The sequence below is a fragment of the Alosa pseudoharengus genome, unplaced genomic scaffold (genome assembly GCF_046254945.1).
Source record: "Alosa pseudoharengus isolate Yale_2024_CS ecotype anadromous, Long Island Sound unplaced genomic scaffold, YU_APseudo_1.1 YU_APseudo_1.1_scf_10, whole genome shotgun sequence".
Classification (NCBI taxonomy): Eukaryota; Metazoa; Chordata; class Actinopteri; order Clupeiformes; family Clupeidae; genus Alosa; species Alosa pseudoharengus.
Genome location: NW_027468565.1, coordinates 34,229,239 through 34,251,596, shown reverse-complemented (window position 1 = coordinate 34,251,596; position 22,358 = coordinate 34,229,239). Strand labels below are relative to the sequence as shown.

The window sequence follows — 22,358 nt, the reverse complement described above, 5'->3', positions numbered from 1 at the left end:
TTCCTTTCAACGATCCAGAAAGGCTAAAGTTGTGGCTGGAATTTCTGGGGTTGGATGTGAGCACACCTGTTGAGAATCTGCAGAAAGCTGATCACCGTGTCTCTGCGGTCTGCATTTTACTGAACTTCGCTGGAGGTCGAAAGAAATCGACCAAAAAGCTCTTTCGCCTGAGAAATACAGCGGTTCCCACATTACCTCCTGGGACAACAGAGTTGGAAGAACTTGGGGTAAGGTTGACATTTTGTAACGTAACGTTTGTAACAGGCGGAAAATGAACTTATTTGTTATGTCCATAACCTGTCATGTTCACATCATAAGCCTAACACTAACCCTAGCCTACATGAATAATTTGGCTACATGATTTTGTACGTTTACAATTTTTTTGGCTGTGGAACTTTCATGATGAAAACGTAATGATTCACGTAGGCTATCATTCACATCGTGCAAGTTCCAAGACATTTTAGCATTAGCCATGGTTGGATGTGACAATAATTTGGATAGCGTAGTAGCCTACGATACCGCGACTGCATAAGACTACAGAAAGATTACAAACAACCCCATATCCGTTTCCGGCAGCGGAGTAATACCCGTACCTCACAGCACATCCAATACAAGTCAATGGAGTTGGACAAAAACTACAATAAAACCTGTTGGAAAGAATCTTTTGCAGCGATTTTTGTGTGAGCATATCAGTGAACACTCCTGACCACTCGGTGAGTTTCACGTCTTTGTAAACGAAAGTTTAATGCGTTTTAGGAAGGATTGTTCCAGTGCACCTATGCAGCGTTTTGGAGGAGGGGGGGCGCTACCACAGAAACCGAAAATTCTCAGGACAGCAGCATGTGTCCAAATTTCAATCTTAAACGTTCTATTTAATCATAAACTATCTGAAAACAGGGCTTTAAGTGTAAAATACCGAACTTGTCCTTTAATCAAATGTAGGTTTTTCCACCCTATTTTTTAGCACTGTGCATATGAAAAAACATCATTATGCAAGCATATCATCAAAATCACCATATGGCGATATAAATGAAATTCGTATCATGTGGAAGAATTATCACAATATATAATACACTGCACAATATGGCACAGCCCTGGTCAGTGGTGGCACGCAAACAAACACACACACACACACACACACTCACTTTTACATGGGAAAAAAAGCAACTTGCAATTTCAGCTTTGCCCATCCATTTTCCCGACAACAAACAGGAAAGGGTGGGGGGGGGGTACGTCTGTGTGCTTTGCTCTTCTGAGAATTCGCTAAAGTAAACAGATTCTCGGCAAGACGAGGTGGCTAAGACGGCTGACGCTGAAGAGACGAGAGGAGAGGAGAGGCTCAGCTATTTAAAGCCACCTGCTGATTGCCAGTCTCTAATTACAAGAACCACAAAAGTGCAGACTGGTAGAAAGAAGCTTTTCTTTGTCTGTGTGTGTGTGCATAGTGTTTACGTATTATTTTCCAGTCGTACATTCTGAGTAAATGTGGGTTTTATGAGAAAAAAAAATTATGGCACAACTCTGCACTGAATTGTAAGGTGTGTGTGTGTGTGCGCGTGTGTGTTCATGTGTATGTGTGTGTGTGTGTGCGTGTGTGTTCATGTGTATATGTGTGTGTGTGTGTGTGTGTGTGTGTGTGTGTGTGTGTGTGTGTGTGTGTGTGTGTGTGTCTGTGTGTACCTGTGCTGCTGTGAAGATGATTTCCTGCAGCTTTTAACAGGAACAAACAGTTCAGTTTCGAAGGATTTGAGTTCTAGGTAAAAACAAGATGTACCACACACACACACACACACACAAAAGTGCATTCTCATATAATTTGAGGTCTTGAAGGTGGCAATTACTGTGGCTTTTTCTGATAAGAATTTCCTGTGTGAACGCCACATGGGCATGTCATGCCAGTCCTGCAGGGTCAACGCCAGTACATTTCCACTGGGAGCTTGAGAGTGTGTGTGTGTGTGTGTGTGTGTGGGAGTGGGTAGTGGGACGACAATCAGTGGCATGTGGTGGAGAGAGGTTGAACAAAGGAAAGGAGGAGAAAAGCGAGAGAATGAGAAAGGGAAAGAAAACAGAAAGGAGGAAAAGAGAGGAGACGAGACGCGATGAAGAAGAGAGGGAGAAGGAGGCTGGTACAGTAGACAGAGAGAGAGGGAGAGAGGGAGAAGAGAGGGAGTGAGGAGAGAGAGAGAGTGAGGGAAGAGAGGGAGCAAAGGAAAGAGAGAGGGAGCGAGGAGAAAGAGAGGGAGCGAGAAAAGAGAGGGAGCGAGGAAAGAGAGGGAGCGAGGAGAGAGAGTGAGGAAAGAGAGGGAGAAAGGAAAGAGAGAGGGAGCGAGGAGAGAGAGGGTGCGATGGAAGGGAGACAGCGAGGGAAGAGCTGGAATGGATGCCTCCCATGAGTGAGAGTGACAGTAATCGAGTGAGGGATCACAGGCAGAGTTGATGCATTATTCAAACCGGGGCCAGGGCCCCCCTCAGATAACACAGGCCGTTCTGACTCCGCACTACTCCGCACTACCTGTAGCTTCACTGGCCTGGGGGGAAGGGGGCATTTGGTAGTGAATGAGGAAGCTGGGTACTCATAAAAGCTGCACACAGGAGCTGAATGTGTTTATTTTTTTTATTTTTTTTTGGGAGGGGGGGGGAGGGGGAGGGGGGATGGGGTTGTGAATGGGGAAGCTGGGTACTCATAAAAGCTGACTCAATTGAAAAAAATATAATGTCTGCAACACTGCTTTTGACTCCCATATATTTAATGCACAACAGGCAACGTTGCGACCCTGCTGGGTCTTCTTCAGGCAATGTCAGTGTTGCGGACATTATATTTTTTCAATTGAGTAAGTTTTCTTTTGTCCTGCACCTGCCAGAAGGTGGGGTGTGCACACAATAACTGTTTGCTGTACTCATAAAAGCTGCACACAGGAACTGAATGTCCCAGAAAGCTACATGTGACATGAAATAAGGCTTTCACTCTTTGTGCTGAAAAACATGCTGAATAAAGCACAGAGGCTGAACAACCGAATGAACATGATCTCAGCAGCTGGATATTCTGCAACTCTCTGTGGGCATTAAGAATGAACTGAGCCAGTGGAACTCTCTCCTACACTCACTCACTCACAGTGTCTCTTTCTGTGTGTGTGTGTGTGTGTGTGTCGGTCTCTCTCTCTCTGTGTGCATCTCTCTCTCTCTCTCCCTTCTAGCCTCTCTCTCTCTCCCTTCTAGCCTCTCTCTCTCCCCCTTCTAGCCTCTCTCCCCCTTCTAGCCTCTCTCTCTCTCCCTTCTAGCCTCTCTCTCTCTCCCTTCTAGCCTCTCTCTCTCCCCCTTCTAGCCACTCTCTCTCTCCCTTCTAGCCTCTCTCTCTCCCCCTTCTAGCCTCTCTCTCTCTCAGGGCTGAGCGGCTGAATATTCATGGCCGTTGCTGTGGCAAGACACGCGCTCATGCCTACAGCTGCTACCACCACCACCACCTCTCAGGGCCTCTCCCCAAAGATGGCAGCAATACGGAGAGAACACTCCAGTCCTTCTCTGGGGCTTTCACTGGAATGCAGACACTGGTTGATGTGCCGATGGAAACCGCATATACAAACCAAAATGTCATCTAGATACACTTTTATTAAGTTCAGCATTTTAAGTTCAGCATTTTGATGAAGCCTAGGCAACGAGCAGTGCCTTTATTTCTTTTGAAATCTCCATGCAACCACACCAACATCGTACAATAATATACATCAATATATATGTACAGACCATAGCTGTCACTCTACATTTATTCTGTATTCATGAAACTTAAATATCGACTATGACTCAGGAGAGTGGCATCTCTGCTCCTTTAAAATTCCCCTTGATTGTTCTGCTTTGACTACACCTCTCAGCGATTCTTGGCACTATTTTTGCCGTCTGGGTGTCAGCTTCGGAAAGGGACAGCAGTGGTGATGACGGCAGCATACTGATACGAGGCGGCGGCGGAATCTCATTCAGCACGTGTGACACTGAGAGGAGGGCGGAGGGAAACGGCAGATATCATCTCTCTTCTCCAAATCAGGCGAAAGTGGCCCTTTGCAGAAATCACCGCACTGCAGTATGCAAGCAAGCCAGTCCCTATTCGTATGAATAAATGAGCCACCTCCCGTCCCCCCTGACGGTGAGGGGGGGGGGGGGGTGAAGGCGCTTTGTGGCGACAGATCAGAGGGCGATTCTTCCTTAATGCTATGCATGGATTCCTTTTCATGCGGTTAATATCCTTCTTCTGGGTCATTCTATTGGAGGAAAAAAGGGTGCTCTTTCATGCGAGCTTGTTTGGTATAAAAAAAAACGCTTTGGGTCCGTTGGAGTGCAATTATTAGGGGGTAGCGAGACAAAATTGCTCCGGAAATTTTCTGGTAAAAGGCTGTTTTTATTCATTCCCTGCTACAATTTGAGCGCAAACTTTGCAAAAGAGTCAGACTTTTCTGCCAGTCTTCTGACGTTCTGGCCTACATGACGTCAATGCCATGCAGTATTCAATAACAGTATGTGCTTAATATCGACCACTTTGATCAACTCCATGCTCTTATCTGAACTTCCACCTTATGCCTCCTACCTTTTAAGCACTGAACACATTTCTGACTCATATTGACTTCTGAACTTCACTCACAGTTTCATCTCTAAAGCCTCATTGGATCAAACACCATTTCACCTCCTGTAATCGTGTGTGTGTGTGTGTGTGTGTGTGTGTGTGTGTGTGTGTGTGTGTGTGTGTGTGAAACAGAAAAGCCGGGAGGCGGCTAAATCACAATCTCCATACACAAATTATATCATATACGACTCAGCACTTTCGGCCTCCTTACCGGTCTAAAGATTCACCCTCTGAACTATACCAACCTCCTCTCTCTCTCTCTCACACACACAAACACTCTCTCTCTCACACACACACACTCTCACGCTCTCGCTCTCTTTCTCTCTCTCCTCATGATCCACATGCTCCCTTGCTCCTCCATTTCTGCTCTCAGAAGGCCCAAGCTGAGTTGGCGTGGCAGATGAACTCCACCTCACCTCTCTACTGCCTCCTCCCTTCCACCACTGAAGCCCTTTCATATTCACCGGCTGTTGGGCTGGCTGCCCATCACTGACCACTGACACACCAGCAGTCTGCCCTGTCTCTGCCTTTGCTTGCGCACACAGCCTCGCGTTCTCGGTATCCACTCTCCTCGCCTCCGAGCTGCGCCACTCATGGCTGCGTGGGCTGACTTTGACTTCTCCAATTCCGTGTAACAACTGACTAATGATATCAGTGTCTCTCTCTCTCTCTCTCTCTCTCTCTCTCTCTCGTTCTCTTCTCTCTTTCACAGCGGATGGGGTGTCAGCGTTTTTCCCACAGCACGAGTGTTGATGCTCTGTCTTTAATCTCCTGCAGACGTGGAGCTCCACAGTTGACGGTGCACTCTGACCTGCCTCTGACCCCCTCAGCCCGTTTGCTGTGCAAGGTTCTCGGGGTGGCTACGAGGAGATGCAATGAGAGCTGAGGCTTTGTTCTGTCTGGACAGCCGGCCCATAAGCCTGAGGGTGTGTGTGTGTGTATGTGTGCTATGTGTGTGTGTGTGTGTGCTATGTGTGTGTGTGTGTGTGCTATGTGTGTGTGTGTACTGTGTGTATGTGTGCTATGTGTGTGTGTGTGTACTGTGTGTGTATGTGTACTGTGTGTATGTGTGCTGTGTGTATGTGTGCTGTGTGTGTGTGTGTGTGTGTGTGTGTACTGTGTGTATGTGTGCTATGTGTGTGTGTGTGTGTATGTGTGCTATGTGTGTGTGTGCTCCATCCACAAAGAAAAGGGCAGAGCTGCGGGCTAGTTGAAAATACAGTATCTTTCTGTACGTGTGTCTGATGGAATGTGTGTGTGTGTGTGCTGTGTGTATGTGTGCTATGTGTGCGTATGTGTGTGTGTGGTGTGCCAAGGCGGAGGAGGTTGCTTCAGGATAAAGCCATTCTGCTCGAAAGGAAAGATTTAGATTTAGAGAATGGTGTGGATGTGTGTGGGTTATGAGTGTGCATGGGTGTGCAATGCATGTGTGTGTGTGTGTGTGTGTGTGTGTGTGTGTGTAAAACAGAAAAGCCGGAAGGCGGCTAAATCACAATCTGTGACCTGGGGATCTCTGCAGCGCAGGTCTGTCTCATCTTGTATGTTGCTCATGTTTCACCACTCTCTCAGCCAGAAGCACAGAAGCAGAGAACCCCTCTCCTCACACGTCTGCTCTGCTGCCCCGGCCATCTCCATCCAACCACGTACGGCTATCCGCCCTCGACCCCCCACCCCACCCCACCACATTCTCCCCCATAGTCCCAGCGGACCCAGGTTCGTCTGCTCGACATTCCCGACAGCTCTCGGGAGAGTTTTACACAGCAGGTCTGGCTCGTCTGGCCTAGCCCATTGCGATGCAGCTCAACCTGTCAAAGTTCCTCTGCCTCAGAGGAGGAGAGAAAGAGGGGAGAGGAGAGGAGGAGGAGAAAACGAGAGGAGAGGAGGGGGAAGGAAGAGAAACGTTTTCGACCGGCTGGGGAATAATTATGCCTGTAGAGCTGGCATGCTTTCAGGCCATTATTTAGACTGCAAACAGCAACAGAAGCCCTGGCCAAAGCGATGCATTTAAACGAGTGTAAATAGAATGTGCTACGAGGGTAGAGTGGCGTTGTGGCAGTGGTGTTGGTTGTGTTTATTTGTGTGAGTAGGGGTGTGTGTGTGCGTATGTGTACGTTGTACGTGCACGCGTACCTGTCTGTGTGTGTGTGTGTGTCATTGAGGGAGCATTGAGCCTATTTGCTTGTGTTGTGAGGGGGTAGCGTTTTAAAAAGGAGAGTGGTTCGAAATGGAGGTGAGAAAAGGGGAACAGAATGCTAAGATGGGTAAACAGGAGTAGAAGTGTGTGTGTGTGTGTGTGTGTGTGGTTTTAAGGGAGAGATACGAATGGTAGAGGTACAGAGAGAGAAAGAGAGGGAAGCTGAGATGCCATCAAAGGAGCGTTCAAAAGCACCTCTCTCGGCTGGCGCATGTAAAAATGTGACACAAATCTTGCCAAAGCGAGGCCTGCCATATTGCATAATGAAACAGGTCCTCTCGCCAAATCCTTATCCGACGGACAGCGAGAGGCCGAGCCGAGGTACAGCTAATGAAGTGAACGGATGTGTGTGACATTCGGTGTGTGTGTTCTTTGTGTGTGTAAGAAAAGAGAGAGATTTAGAGACAGAGATAGAAAGGCACGGACTCCAGCACTTCCCAATCTAATCAGATGTTTGCAAATAAATGATTGTGCTTGTGTTTAACACTGCGTGTTTGTTTTAGGGTATGGAGTATGACTACGAGAGTGTGAAAGAGTCCGACGGAGTGTATAACTGTGTGTGATGGGATGACTCTCTCTTTCTGTGTGTGTGTGATGGGCTGTGACATTAACAACCACAGCGCTGTATAGATGATTCAGCCTGCCACTTTCGTGCTCAGCTGCCATCACACACACACTACCAAAAGGGAGAGGGATGGCAGGGCTGAGACGTGGCATTTCACCTTCTCTTGTCCACTCTCTCTCACACACACACACACTGCAGTCAAACACACACAGAGTGACAGACTCACACACAGGTTGACAGTGACGTACACGTACACACAACCTTTCTGTAATCAATCCGTGAAGTCCTTGGTGACTAGGGCTGTAACGATACACCAACCTCACGATTCAGTTTGAATCACGATTTTTGACCCACGGTTCGATACGAATCTCGATTTTTCTTTCTTTTTTTTGGGGGGGGGGGGCTAGACATTTTATTAAATAAAATGTTAATTGCCTCCCTTAGAACACCAGAGGATTACAATATAATATATCTATTATTTTATATCCTGATATAAAAATATTTTTCTGAATGATATTTATGACAGCACACTTTATGCAGATTAGCCTATAGCCTAGGCCTACTATTTTTTATTACAACTCTACCTCTTTAATTCAGCTGTCTGGTTGAAGCCTGGAAATATTGTAAACAAAGTAGCATATAGCTTAGCCTATCATGGTCTACTGATTGGACTTCAGTTTCCCCATGTGTGTTTAAGTTTCAAGGTAATAGGCTACTTGTTCTCCTTGGGACAGGCCCTTTTGGGAAACGTTGGTATTGAGATGACCAGTCAACTTCAATGCAAGAGTTTTAAACAAATATGTGCAGCATGCTAATGATGCTAAGCGGATTTAATAGTAATTTAGCTAGTCGTCTATGCGTCCTTGCTTTCACGATTGTGAATGTTTTATTTAAGTCGCGCGTGTTCATTGAGCAGGAGATGGAGGGAGAGTGAGAGGGAGGGAGCGCGAGAGAGAGCGGGGCAAGGAGAGGGGGTTTACTTCTATACTGTTTGGTAAAGTTGCACACATAGTCTACAATGAAAGCAAGGAGAGGTAGGCTTATGAAATTATTATTTATTTATTTATTTGTTTTTGGACAATGTAGGCTACCGATAAGTAAAGCGGGAGTTGTGGGTTGCTTTTGCGGCTGCATAAGCTGCAAAGCACTGCGTGAAACACTAGAAAGGGTGTGTCGCGATTCTGCCTTTTCACACCGCGACACAGTATCGTGGATATGAATGTCGCGATTTCGGTTTCGAATCGTAAATCGTTACAGCCCTATTGGTGACAGTAGTGCTGGACACATAGGGGGCAACTTATTCTCCTCATAAAATGAGTGTGAGTGTGTATGTGTGTGTGTGTGTGTGTGTGTGTGTGTGTGTGTGGGGGGGGGGGGGGGGGTTATCCTGTGGCCTGTGACTGTCACACACTCTGATCAGTTATGGTGCAGGACCACTCTCAAAACTACTGACGCACGAGTCATTGAAGCCCAATAGACTGATATGACTTAAAATGGACCCCAAAAGTCCAGCTACATAACAACAGATAAATGGAATGTGGGTGAAACTGATTTTGGTGATAAGCACAGATATTTCTTCAGTGCTGGTAATTGAATTATAAAAGACCTAATACACATAACACCTGGGGTCTGTGCAAGGAAGCGTGTCAAATAATATAAGAATTTGGCATGGGATAAGACACGATGTGTGCCACACAGTCATCAAAAATGGAGAAGGGCCTCATTCCCTGTTGATGTGTCCTGTTTTCTTGTAAGACTAAGAGACTTGTACGATAACAGTCTCTACTGTATGTATGAAAGTTTATTGGGGAAAAAAAACCTGCATGTAAACAGAACACCTTTGTTGCTCAGGTAAAGGTATTAAGATATTTAGCAGACACTTTTATCCAAAGTGGCATAGACCAGCAACAGCGGGTTCAGAAAATGAACCCAGGCCGACCAATTGTCAGTCTGTGACTCTACCAACGTTGTATTTGTTCATGTAAGTATGGGAACATCTGTGAAATGGAATATACTGTATGTGAGTATGTCATTTGCATTAGTAATGTTTGCACCCCCACCACGCACACGCACGCACACGCACACACACACACAGACACACACTTGCACAGGTATTTGTCACTGGTGAACACCGCTTTGCCTGGTTCGCTCCTGAATGCAGCGCGTATGGACTGGGCACTGGCCACCCAAGCTGCCTCGTGGCACTGGCCCGAGGAGAGATGGGGTGAGAGGGTAGAGTGGGGAGAATGGAATGTGGCTTGGAATGTTCCGGACTCGGAGCAGGTTGCTGCCGCCTCACTGTGAAGCGTGGCAGCAGGCTGTTTGTTTGCCCGTGACTCCTCCTTATGAATCTGAGGCTCGTGCCAAACACACATTTCCCCGCACACTTGAGCATGATGCACAGCACCCTGTGGAGGTATAAACCAACTCTACTGTAAAATAGGCAACACACACACACACACACCCACACAACAATCTCGCTCCGAGACAATCTCGCCCCGAGACCGACACGCATGTAGGGGAGGCTGTTGGTAACGATGACCTGCAATCACCAGCAGAGCACTGTATGGTAGGATATCGTCTCATCTCCGGTTCACTGCTGTGCCCGTTGCCTAGAGAACATATGTGTAGGGTGTAAAGAACATATTCCCTTTTAAGAGCTGTAGGTTGCTCTGAGTCGACCTAAAGATCAAAGGTAATATTTTATACATGGGAACAGGATGCATCCCACGATACACACAAACTCCAACCATGATGGGGCCCACAGATGCATTATGTGTGTGTGCGCGCGTGCGTGTCTGTGTTAGTGTTAGTGTTAGGGTGCAAGTGTGTGAGTAAGACTGAACGTTTGTGTATGTGTGCATAAACAGTTATGTCACTCACTTGCCCGTTCAGATGTTCAAAGAGGGCTGCAGTACAAAACAAACGCTGGAGTAAAAAGGCACTGCAGTATGTTTATTTATTCAGCAGACTACACCACAGTCTACCTCCACTGCTTTTTCTTGCAGGTAGTTTTCAGAGCTGTGCACTTGCTCGTCGACACCTTACCACCCACGCAGGAGCTCTGAAGCCGAACAAAGCCCCGAACACTAGCGAGGGTCGAGATAATACAAGCAGATACGCCTTTATAAAATTTACAAAGGTGATTACAGCTCAAACGTTTTTTTTTTTCCAAAGGCCAAAGTCAACAGTGGGAGTTGTGCGGCAGACAAAAGGCACGCGTAAGATTGCAAATCAGGAGATTGCATTATGGGACTGAGCATTGGCTAGGCCGGGAGGAAAGAAAAAAATCTGTGATTATCTGACAGGACTGCATTACGCAGGCTAATGAATGATGTGAACTAGGTGCGCGAGCCCGCACATGAAAGCCAAACGCTCACTTCTGTGCGTGTCTGAGTGAGGTTAACAAGCTGTCGGGCCAGAGCCAGGCCGCACCGCCGCAAGGTCTCACCCAACGAGAGCCGAGACGAGCCGAGACGAGACCATGCTTTTAAAAAACAACAAACAGACAAACAGTTTAGCATTCATGTCACTCTCCGATCAGGGAGCGTGAAACATCAATATTTGCTTGGCAGAATGTTGGAGGCTTGATCTAAGCCGTTTTAATGTGGTGATCATAATCAATAAGATAAGCACACACAAGTCTTCCCTTGGCTACAGGCTGTTTACCGAAAAGACAACTGGGCGTGATCTGGCTGAATCATTACTCATTCTAAGCGCATGAGGGATCCAACATCTGTGCTAATAAGCCGCATTAATTCCCACTTGGATAACAGCACTGGGTTATTTAAAGCACGTGGCGAGATCCTGTTACACAGAGATCAGTGCAGCGGAGGGGGGGGGGGAAGTGCCCGAGTCCACGTTTGGTCTCCAGGAGGTCCATGGAGTTGGCAGCACACGCTAGTGAAGACATCCCACTTATATACAGTTCACTATTCCCCCATTCAGAGAAGAGAATAGACCTGACATCTATGTGCAGGCCTCCTGGCACTTGGTTAAAAAGAGTCTTCAAGAGCTTGGGGGAAAAATACCCCGACTGCCAGAGAGCCTTGTCTGTCAGCTCTGAGACAGTTCCAAGTGAATACAATTTTATGGTCATTAAAATCCGACTTGGGCATACAAATAAGAGGTTCGTCTGAAAGAGTGGGTCCCTCAGGACTCGAAGGCGAAGCGAGCGAGGTGGGTTTATGATGGATTTCTGCCGACAAACGAAAGGGAGAACAACAAATCCCATGAGGGCATGTGGGTTTCACTTCTGTCGCTGCCTGTGCGCAAAAGCATCCTGAATGCCGCGCGCTAATTCTGCCTTTCAGACTCGCCTTTGTAAGGACTGGCAACGTTAAGAAATGGAGGCAAGAGTGATAAACCAAAACAAACAAAACACCTCCCTATTTCATCCCCATCTGCTACAGAAAGGAGTGTGTCAGTACAAACGCAACAGCAAGCCGCCAGCAGCAGCATCTTACTCATTTGTGAACGGGTCTATTATTAATAGCAAGAGAGAGAGAGATGTCTTTGTGAAACCCACACGTCACTCTCCCACGTTCAGATGGGGAGCAGAACTGTCATGGCGTCACAGAAGACTTCGTCTTGTGGGGTGGGATGCCAAGCCAAGACGACAATATATCTGCAGACAACTTGATTAAATGTTGTCCCTGAAAGCGCTGAAAACCAGCAGTAATACTGTCTAGCTTTTCTCCTCTCCTCTCTTGTTCATCCTCTCCTCTCTTTCTTCCTCTCCTCTCTCTTTCTTTCCACAAACGCACCAATCAGTTATGTTCCGGATGTTTCTCTATTATGAATGCCTCTGGATGTTTTTGTCCCACTATACCGAGCGAATGAGGAGCCGGGCTGCCTTAGAATGCTTCAAATGCACTACAAATGCTACTCCATTCCACGCACAATTCAAGCAAATCCCCCAAGGTTTGTCTCCGAGTCCAAATGCATAATGTAATACTGTTATAACCTTACTAGATGTCTTTGTGAGACAACAAGACACAAAACACTCGTGTGAAGGGCTGAGCTGCTCCTGTAAGGGCTTGGCTGGTCTCGCATCACAGTGTGTGTGTGTGTGGAGTAAATGGAACTGTGCTGAACTCATCATCAGAAGCAGCAGCAGTGCGCAGGCAGGTGCGGGCACGAGGGCAAAGGGCAGTGGCAGGGGCGCGAGCTGTACGTTCTCCGCCAGGCAGCAGGGTTAACCTAACGCTGGGCCCCTAATGCGGAGAGAGCCCAGTCCTGCTGTGCTCGCGCGGACAAACTGACAGCGGAGTCGCTACTCTGCGCTGTAGGTTCTGCAGAAGAGAGGGAAGAAGAGATAGAGAGAGGGAGCGAGCGAGCGAAGAGAAAGACAAGAGAAAGAGAGAGAGAGTGAAGAGTGAGAGACAGTAAAAACAATGAGAAGGAGAGAGAAAGAGAGAGAGAGAAAGAGAGAGAGAGAAAGAGAGAGAGTTAGAGGGAAAGGGAGAAGGATGCTGCCGCAGGCTGCCGAGGCAGGCAGGCTGGCTGCCGTAGTCAGTGTGCTTTAGTGTAGCAGCAGTACTGTGCTGAGCTGGCAGCTACAGACGCAGAGAGAAGCCTGGAATCAACATAGACTGGTGGAGATCATTCACTGGCCACCAGGGACGGGTAAACACCCTGCATTTAATGGCTGCTGGTAAAAGGGAAGACAACACCCACACACACACACACACACACACACACACACACACACACACACACACACACACAAGCAGCCGAAAGCTTTAGAGCTATTGGAAAACCTCTCATCATGGCCACTGAACAGAGAGCGATGCAGGCTGTGATGCTATAGACTAAGTGCTTGACTAGGAACTGTTCCCTAGCCTAGCTAAGGCTGAATAATAAAACTTAAGTACTCACAATCCCACACATTTACCAGCAAAACTTTTCAAAACTTTGTCACCACACATCTCTGTCACAACAACAATGGTGCCTTAATGGAGTCATTTGTCATTTCTTATGTGAGACTCTCGTCATAGTATCTCTCCAGGCACTCATATGCACACATCATTTACCTATTATTAAGCATTCAGTCACGACACCACCAGGCGTCTCTCATTACAAACAGCCCATTTATTAAGTTGATATCCTCCCTTCTGCCCACTACCAAAAACCAGCGCGGCACTGTTGCCACAGCACTCACGTTGCCATGGTTGACGAAGCCGTGTTTCCTGGCGATCCTCTCGGCTTCATGGGCGCCCCCGGCGATGTGCACGGCCCAGGAGTTGGAGTAGGTGCCTGCGGCAGCGGCGGTGGTGGCGGCAGCGACAATGGTCCCGTGGCCCCCCAGGGTCCTCAGGGGAAGGAGGAGCTGGAGGAGGAGGAGGAGGTGGAGGTGGAGGTGTAGGGGGAGCAGAAGAGCCCCAGCGTGCAGCAGGCCCAGCCGGGCATCCATGAACAGGGGGGCTGGGTCTCTGGCAGCCGGAGGGAGGGAGGGGAGGAGGGGCAGAGGCCGCTTGTGCTTGCCCCCTGCAGGCTGCTACGGAGAACTACACGCAGGACCTGCAGGGGACAAGGAGAATGTCTCGTCAGTTTAAACAAACATTTACACTAGCCACCACACACACACACACACACACACACACAACCATGAAAGCCTCCCACAGCGTCTCATCTCGCACTATCATGAAGACATCCCATGTGACTGAAAAACCTCTCTCTCTCTCTCTCGCGCACACACACACTTTGGTCTCGTCTACTTGAGACAAAAGCACAGCTCTGTGACATCCTGTGATCCCACATCGCGGTTGTCAAATTTGTGCTTCCTATCTTTAGAGAAGAAACCAGATCTTGGATCAGACAGGTCTGTTGCAGTCTGCCTTCTAATGGATGATTCGTGCACAAGAGCGCACACACACGCACACACACACACCTCGTCTCTCCAGCCAGACTATCGGTGGGAAGCCTGGCCCACATTGTATCTCAACCTAGCCAAGCACCACAACCAACATGCAAAACAATGAACCTTGGAGCTTTACACCATTTGTAGACCTGAAATACATTAATACCTTCGTTCTTTGCTAAATGAAATTCTCCAAATTCAATGATGGCTTCTTTGTTGCACTAAAAGGAATTTCCAAAATGCAATAACTGTTTCTCTTTTCCAATTGGCAGTCGTCTGTCGTCGTGACTGCTTCAATAAATTTAAGTTTACATCTGCCACATCTATTTATGCCTTTCCTGGATGCACTTACCCCTCTGTTACCCACATCCAAAACAACCATTGTCTGAGCAGCTGGCTGGCACAATTAATCTCCTGCATTTCCAATTTTGTGAACATTTATGCACAAAACAGACTGTTATTCTGAGCACAAGTAGTATGTAGCAAAAACTACACCCCCCCCCCCCCACACACACACACACACAGCCCCAACTCCCGAGAGGCAACCCTCCAGACCCCCCCCACCAAAAAAAAAAAAACACTACTCCAGCTGTGCTGCACCTCCCAAAACTCAAGTTTGTGCACGTTTCCCCACATCCTGCACATACGTAGTGTTCCTGAGTAATACAACCTGCCACCGCCACCACCACCACCCTTCCTGCCTCCCCTCCCTCTCTATCTTTCCAAATTACCTGCTGCCATCTAATGCACTTAACATATGGTGAGGTGATGCTTAACAATCATTCATCAAACGAGTGCTCATGATGGCTATTATGAGCAAGCCCTCTGTGAGCATTTGAGGTGGGACACACTCCTGGTTGACACAGCTGCACACACACAGAGCAGCAAATTTGAGTAAAGTGAGCTCATTAGCCAATCTGTCTGACTCACATATTATACAGATTCATTCAGCTCTGCTGTGCTTATTACCAAGGGGGGGGGGGTTGTATTTCAACTACAAGGAGGCCTAGTTACCACACTCACTTTTCAAAAAGAGCTCTTCCTCTGGTCTACCGCACGACAGAGAACAGAGATGGAGGAGGAGATGAAGAAGGAACCCTGGACGAGAAACGCAAAGCTGGGAAGGAAATCATCATGACAGATAAAGCGTAAGCTCTGCATGGGAACAAGAGGAATAGAATGTCTCCGAACACTCTAATTTAAATTTTGCAGTGCCAGCTTCTTCACAACCATTCATCTCGCTTAGAATAGTCGCTGTGAAACGTCAGCAGAATTGTCTGCGCACAGCAAAGCGTGCGTGCTTCTGGAACATTCAACATACAAAAGCCTGGAACTACAAATCAGGAAATGCGTCGACCGAAGCGCCTATGAATCTGGAGTGCATTATATTTGTCTAGGGATGGCATGTTGAACATCTGGAAGCTATCGGACATCCAAGCGGTCGGGTGGCGACTGCCACAATTCAATTTCTGTTGTGACAAAAATATGAAATAATCAATTGCCTTGAGAGCAACTCTCTCCCAGCATCAAGAGCCAATCTAAATAATTTCCTTGGAAGCCTCAGAGGGTGATGGTGGGGGGGGGGGGGGGATGCCTGTCTGAGTAAGGAGCCTGAAAAGCATCGTGGGACGTCTCTCTCTAACCAGCTGCTGAAAGCAGGTGGCGAACTGCAGGCCTGCACATCATCACTGGCCTCATTAAAAAGCTGGCACAGAGCAGGTACAGGTGGGCAATGAGTGGGTACGTCGATGGCATCACTGCCAACCGGGAGTTTCGTACTTTTGGAAATGGGAGAGCAGGGGGTACGGGGTCATGTACTCCAACGGGGGACGAGATGAAGGACCACAACAGCATCTGATCAAAAAGCATGTGGCTGCCATTTCTGGATTTGCCTGAATTCGTCTTGTAACTTTCAAGCATCAGACATCAGTGCAGTTACCATTTAAAGTGGCAATTACGCAGACATGGGAAAGCTTTCTGACTACAATCTCCCCATTCAGCCTTGTCTGAACAACAGCTGAATAATACGATTTTCCATCTTAAGTGCCAATTAAAATGGAGAAAAGTGGTGGCCTAATTCAAGTGCCATCGCCCCAAGTACAAAGGGAGATTGTTAACGGTTGCTGGAATCCCAATTGAAATCTTTTTAATGAATTGTGATTACATATGTTAGAACCATTACACTCCACAGCTTTGACGCTCGGCCGGCTCGATTCCAATCTGAAGATGTGTTTATCAGAATACGGTGTTTTGTCCCTCTGATAAAAAAATTACTCACAAGAAGATTGACGCTTTCTGATCTTTTCTCGACCTGATTCCACATCATCAGACACCATTCAGACTTGAACTAAAAGACTCCTTTTGTTGTTGCCTTCGGGGGAACAGATTTCAGTGTCTGCCTTCTGCCATCTCCAGTCAGTGTGAGAACGCTGAGAGAGGCCAATACGAATATATTATTATCTAACCCCTAAGTTCAAGGGCACTCAACTCAAATTGTATAAGTGAGCGCTCTGATGCTAGGGTTGCAGTGATATACCGCTACTGTGGTATGGAAATTAAAGTCCATGAATGATTATCATACTGTGTACATCGTGTACATGTGAATATCGGTATGGACATGAAATAACTGCCAAATGGGCTTTAAGAACCATCCCATACCATTTCAAATTGCACTATGAAAACTTTTTCCCACCTCCTGGCTACATCTGTGTTTTAAATCTGGCAACCTCTGACTTACAAACAGACAAATAGACAAATACCATGAAACTATAATATTTTCAGAGAATTATCATGAAATCTCATACATTTTCAACCCTTGATGTGACAACATGCATGCTAATCTCCCTGTTAAATAATACAAAAGTCTTTCACTTCCACGAATCTATTAAAGAATGTGATGAACTGACTACGGCAAGTAAACATGTTAGTTGAGAAATTATTCCTAAAGTGATGTCCTACACCAGGGGTGTCAAAGATTTGGCCGCCGGGACCAAATCTGACCACCCAGCAGGTTTCATAAGGCCCCCCCAAATGTTTTGGGAAAATGTTGGAAGGGAACATTTTGAAAATGAATTAAATAGATACTGACATCCAGATGTCATCGTCTCTGTGTAATAAGCAATATCTCTATGATATGATAAATTGATTAAACCTAGCACTACAAACCATCCTCAGGAGGCAAGATGCAGCAAAGGAAAATGTGGTTTGCTTTGCTGCACTGACAATTATATTATGTTGGTGTAGTCATATACTCTCTATGCAGTTGAAAAAGAGAAAGAGTTATATGGAAAGTAGGGTATTTCAAGAAAGGAAGAAATCTATATGCCTTGTTTGCTCTACCCTAGTGGGTGTAGTAAAGGAGAAAATCACCAAAAAACAGCCTGATACAGGATGCAGAAAAATTATAATAACTATGAGAATGACCATGACAATGATGGCCCCGAAGATGTTTCATTCCAACAAATCCGGTCCACATGAATCTGACACCCCTGTCCTACACAATACATTTTAGTTCAAGCTCATGTGAAAGTCATTGGATGTGCTTGTTGTTTACAGGAAGCCATTGCAAGTGCTGTGTACAGACTGTGCCATGTCTTTTAGACTTCACTTTGATACTGAAAATGTAAAGTCAATGCCACAGTCAATACAACTGTGTGACATAACACCTACATATGGACATTTTTGTGACTTACATCAACGTCTGAGTGTGTTACCAGTATGTATCATACTGTCATGGCAACAAAACAAAACAATCATTTATAAAAGTGCACAAATGCCAGTTGAGACAGAAAACAGATTGACCTTAACAACAGGAAGTGGAGACTGTACCCATTACTGTAATGATAACATATAGATGTGCAGAAAAAAAAAAAAAGGGAAAAAAAAGAGTTGAAGCAGTAAGTCTTTCATATCAAATACAACAGCAAATCTGTTACTGGACAAACCATATTAACTTTGCCACCATAACAAGCAATGACAAAACGAAAAAACAAACAAACAAACGAACAAACAAACAAACAAAAACACATTTGGACTTATCAACCTCATCATGAGAAATAAAGACTAGCCCATGTCTCTACTTTAGAAATTGTATAGTAATCAATTAAAATGAACGATTACCAGCAACAGCAGCAATCAATGTTGGCACATTAAATAGGCCTGCCAAATGGAGAACCAAGGAGTATTTCCGTTTATTTAGTTTGTCATTGTAAAACAAATGACCAAGTCTCTTGTCATTTGTCCGCTCTCCCAATTTCACACTCTGCCAATTATCACAAATCTCACAAGGTTCTGTCGTGAAAAAAACGTCTTCTACCATCCAGAAAGGAATAACTAATTTCCAGTCATCAATACCGGTTCTATGCTTCATCCCACAAACTGAAGAACGGAGAGAGTTTTCTAGTTTTTGCTGAACCCAATCCCTGACATATCATAGAACAGTCTGATACTACTTAACTTCATGTGTATGACCAACATTAACACCAATATTAAAGCTGAGAATATGCATACCGTAATGTACACAGTATAATCCTAACTGCAACCCTTTGCCTAACCTTAAAGGCAGGCTTTTAAAACAAGCATGAAAAATTCACAGTGAAAGGATGTCAACTTCAGCACAATGATTTTAAGTACTTTTACATGTTGTCTTTAAATACATACCAGGCTGTCACAATATCATCACTGCATTTATGGTAATTTAGTAATGTGTACATATATATATAGATAATGTACATGGCTGAACCAAATGACATTGTTTCAAAACAGCTTTGGGGCTGTTCTGGTGCAAACTACACGTAATCACAGCCATGGAACTAAGAAAAATCACATTATACGGGAGTACACGAAATGTCTAGTTTGACTTTGTAAGTTTATGCACTCTGGAGAACCTATTTACCAGCGACCCAGCCATCTGCTGAGAGGCTAGCTGGAGAGAAGACAGACTGGCCGGAGCGGAGCTGAAGAGTGCTGGAGTAGAGGGGCTTGCTAGACTTCAGAGACTGCATGGACGGATGAGGAGGCTAGCAGTCTACAGTGTTTACTTTCTCTCGCTCTCTCTCTTAAGCTCTCTCTTTCCCTACTGGATGCCATCTCGCCATCAGGCGTGACTCTTACAGACTTCATCTGAGCTATGGCTCATTGGCTTTGTGCCAAGTTCGAAGGGGGTGGTGGGGTAATAGATGTGTGCACAATCTCTCGTTATTACTGTGCTAATGAGAACAACTGGAGGGAGGCCATGAATGTGCCTGTAACTTTTCCATGGCTTACGGTAACAACAGATACCCTTCTCCTAATGCCTGGGATAATGAAAATGATCTGTTATCACAGACAGTGCCAGGAAGTCTCGTTGGGAAAAAAAACAAAAAAAAACATTAGCTAAATGTAGTTAGCTCTCCGAGATAACAAATAAGAGTGCTTCATCAGGATATTTCCCTGTGGAGCTTCCTGGCACGTGGCGGGTGCGAGCTTCAACAGGGTGGACGAGCTGCTTTAGCTCCATCCATCTTAATTTCAACAAACTAAACTTGCAGGCTCGCGCGCCCTGGAGTTCCAACAGTATTGCCTCCGATATAACCGTTATTGCATTTCCTGAGTCACATTTAGACTCCGTGAATAATTCAGCAGTCACAATGAAATCTAATTTCCCACCAATTTAAGCGTTCCCGTACCTGGGCACACGAGACACCCCTCTAGGAAGACCTTCCCTTGCCACGCCAGGGAATGCGCAATCTTGGCCACCCAGGCCGCCGCCAGACAGCACGTCTTGGGGCAGCGTGACCTTTGATGACATTAGAAGGATAGTCCACCTGCTGTGCCACAGTGACTCATCTGACTCATTTAATCTGACCACCAGACCAGGTCCTTTGCTCCTCTCTCTCTCTCTCTCTGTGTTCGTGAGAAAGAGAGAGAGAGAGAGAGAGAGAGAGAGAGAGAGAGAGAGAGATGCAACACCGTCTTCTATCTATTCCCTTCACTATATTCCCATAGCATAGTCATTTAATTAGGGCAGACACCACACAGCCCATTTTATTATGCAAAACACACATTCAGAGGCATTTTTTAGTCTAACACATTTTATCTAAGACTTTGCACTTCCAACATCTCTAGTCTGTGATATATTTAGTTGATTTATCTGCAACGGAGGTTTTTAAACTTACCCCAGGCGAACAAAGGTCGTGAAATAGCTTTTCTACACTCCGCCACTGCGCTCTCTTCTCGGTTGACCGAGAGGCATCTCAGGGACGCGTGGCGGTGACAGCTCAAAGCATGGAGCAGATGAATCGCGCGCTGGGAGGAAATAACACGAATCCTGCGTTGAGCGCACTAACTAGGCTAATCTTGTCGTCTTCTGTAAGACTTGATCCGATTGAAAGAGGAGCCACCTTGGCAAGAACGCGTGAAGAAACGTGAACTGAAGTAAGGCAGTGCATCTACAGACAGATTGCCAGGTGACAATGCTCTCTCCTCAATACACATTAATAAACACCAGCGTCTTCTATCTTGCGATTGCTCATAAAACACAGCTCAACAAAACGCCAGTGAGCAAACATGCTGTTGTTAACACCCAGAAAGTTGAAACACAAACGCAACCTCTGAAACCTAGCTGACAAAAATAACGGTAAAGGTTTACCACACACCACATAACCTAGATCTCACCAACTCTTCCGCATATACTTCTTCTTTTTCATTTCTTTCTCCCCTGCAAAGAAGTTGCAAAGTAAGAAAATGTTGATGTTCTCAGTATAGGAGCACAATAGCCTACATTAACGCTAACAGTTAACCTTCCTGGCAAAAGAAAGTTTTATCTAGTAGCCCCGTCGCCTAATATACCTTAAAGCGAGTAGGGGGTCTTGATCTAGCGTGCAACTAACTGCAGACAATTCTGCATCTAAAATGTGATCTAGCTAGACGGCATTTTAGCTGATACCCGATTTCTATAGTTACCTTGATTTTCCTCGTCGCAGAACGTTTGTCCTCCTTGTACACGAGTCGCGACTGCCCCTGGGCTCCCCTACGAGCAGAGGCGTTGACAGTTCAGTAACAAGGATGTCATGTCCAGTTATATCTCGGAAGAATGAATCTTCGGCAAATGTAGGCTATCATGTTTGCTCCAGCCTCTCTTCCAGTGTGGTTCCCAACGTTCACTTGACAGTTCGTGTGAGGCTAGGAATGATGATGAGGATGAGACCGCTAGTTCGCATGCATTCCTGGGGATCCACTGGACCCCAACAACAACAACCACCTACAACACTCCAACAACAGCTCACATCACTAATAGAGGTTGTGACAAACTTTCGACAGTTGTGTCATTCAGGCCCATACTTACTCGTTACTACAGACCCCCCTTTGCTGCAAGGGGATAGCATGAGTTTCAATTGCTCAACTAATTTCTAGTCCTAACGTTTACAGACAAGCCACAATGATACGTCCCCCCTCACGATGTGTAGTAATTATGGTCTGCACTCTGCAAATCCCAGGAAGTACGTCACAGTGCAATCATAGGTTAAGGAAAAAACAAAACTCAATCCCGCGAATAGTTGATCATTGCTGCCATCTAGAGGATTTTGATGGGAAATAATGGGATGGGAAATAATAATAGTATAATATAATAATATAATATATAACAGTATGCTTGCTACTAAAGTACCCTAATATGTTGCTAAATGTATAGACCTACTCTTTGTAGCCATATATATTAACAGATGTTTTATATTTATTTATTTAAATGTCTCAACTTCACATCAGGCCAGCGGGTGCTTCTTTTAAACATGTCAAGCTTTATGTGTCAAACCTATTAGTTCTAATAAAAAAGGACATCAGTGTAGGGATAAAAGAGTACAAATAGCAAAATAGTAGAGCAGGAAGAACTCACACAGAGAACAAAAACAATCGTTTGGAGTTAAGTCTTACATTTGAATATGTATCATTCTTTTTAGAGCTACATATTAAGGACTGCTAACAAAACGTGAAATTATTTCATAGGATCCATGACTTCAACTGAGGTGATTTCTTTCAGCTTTGCAGAACTGTCTATCCAGTGAGTGGAATCGCCTGTATATAGCCTATCCTGCATAATAACCTACGCTTTAATACTATAATGATAAAGAAAAAATAATAAAAAATGAATAACATA

The 22,358-nt window shown here is 45.7% G+C and overlaps 1 protein-coding gene across 3 annotated transcripts in view; it reads right to left on the bottom strand.

Annotated features, from left to right (window-relative positions):
- The window catches only part of furinb (furin (paired basic amino acid cleaving enzyme) b), an 83,979-nt gene that overhangs the window by 59,985 nt on the left and 1,636 nt on the right, over positions 1-22,358 (bottom strand). The window contains exons 1-2 of one of the 3 annotated variants that reach the window (XM_076270556.1): positions 20,383-21,671; positions 13,529-13,887 (exon numbers count right to left, since the gene is read on the bottom strand). In XM_076270556.1, the coding sequence (XP_076126671.1) occupies positions 13,529-13,780 (252 nt within the window). In that variant the 5' untranslated portion in view covers positions 13,781-13,887; positions 20,383-21,671. Of the gene's footprint in view, positions 1-13,528; positions 13,888-20,382; positions 21,672-22,358 lie in introns of those variants that run through there. The other 2 variants (XM_076270546.1, XM_076270563.1) reach the window with 2 other exon arrangements.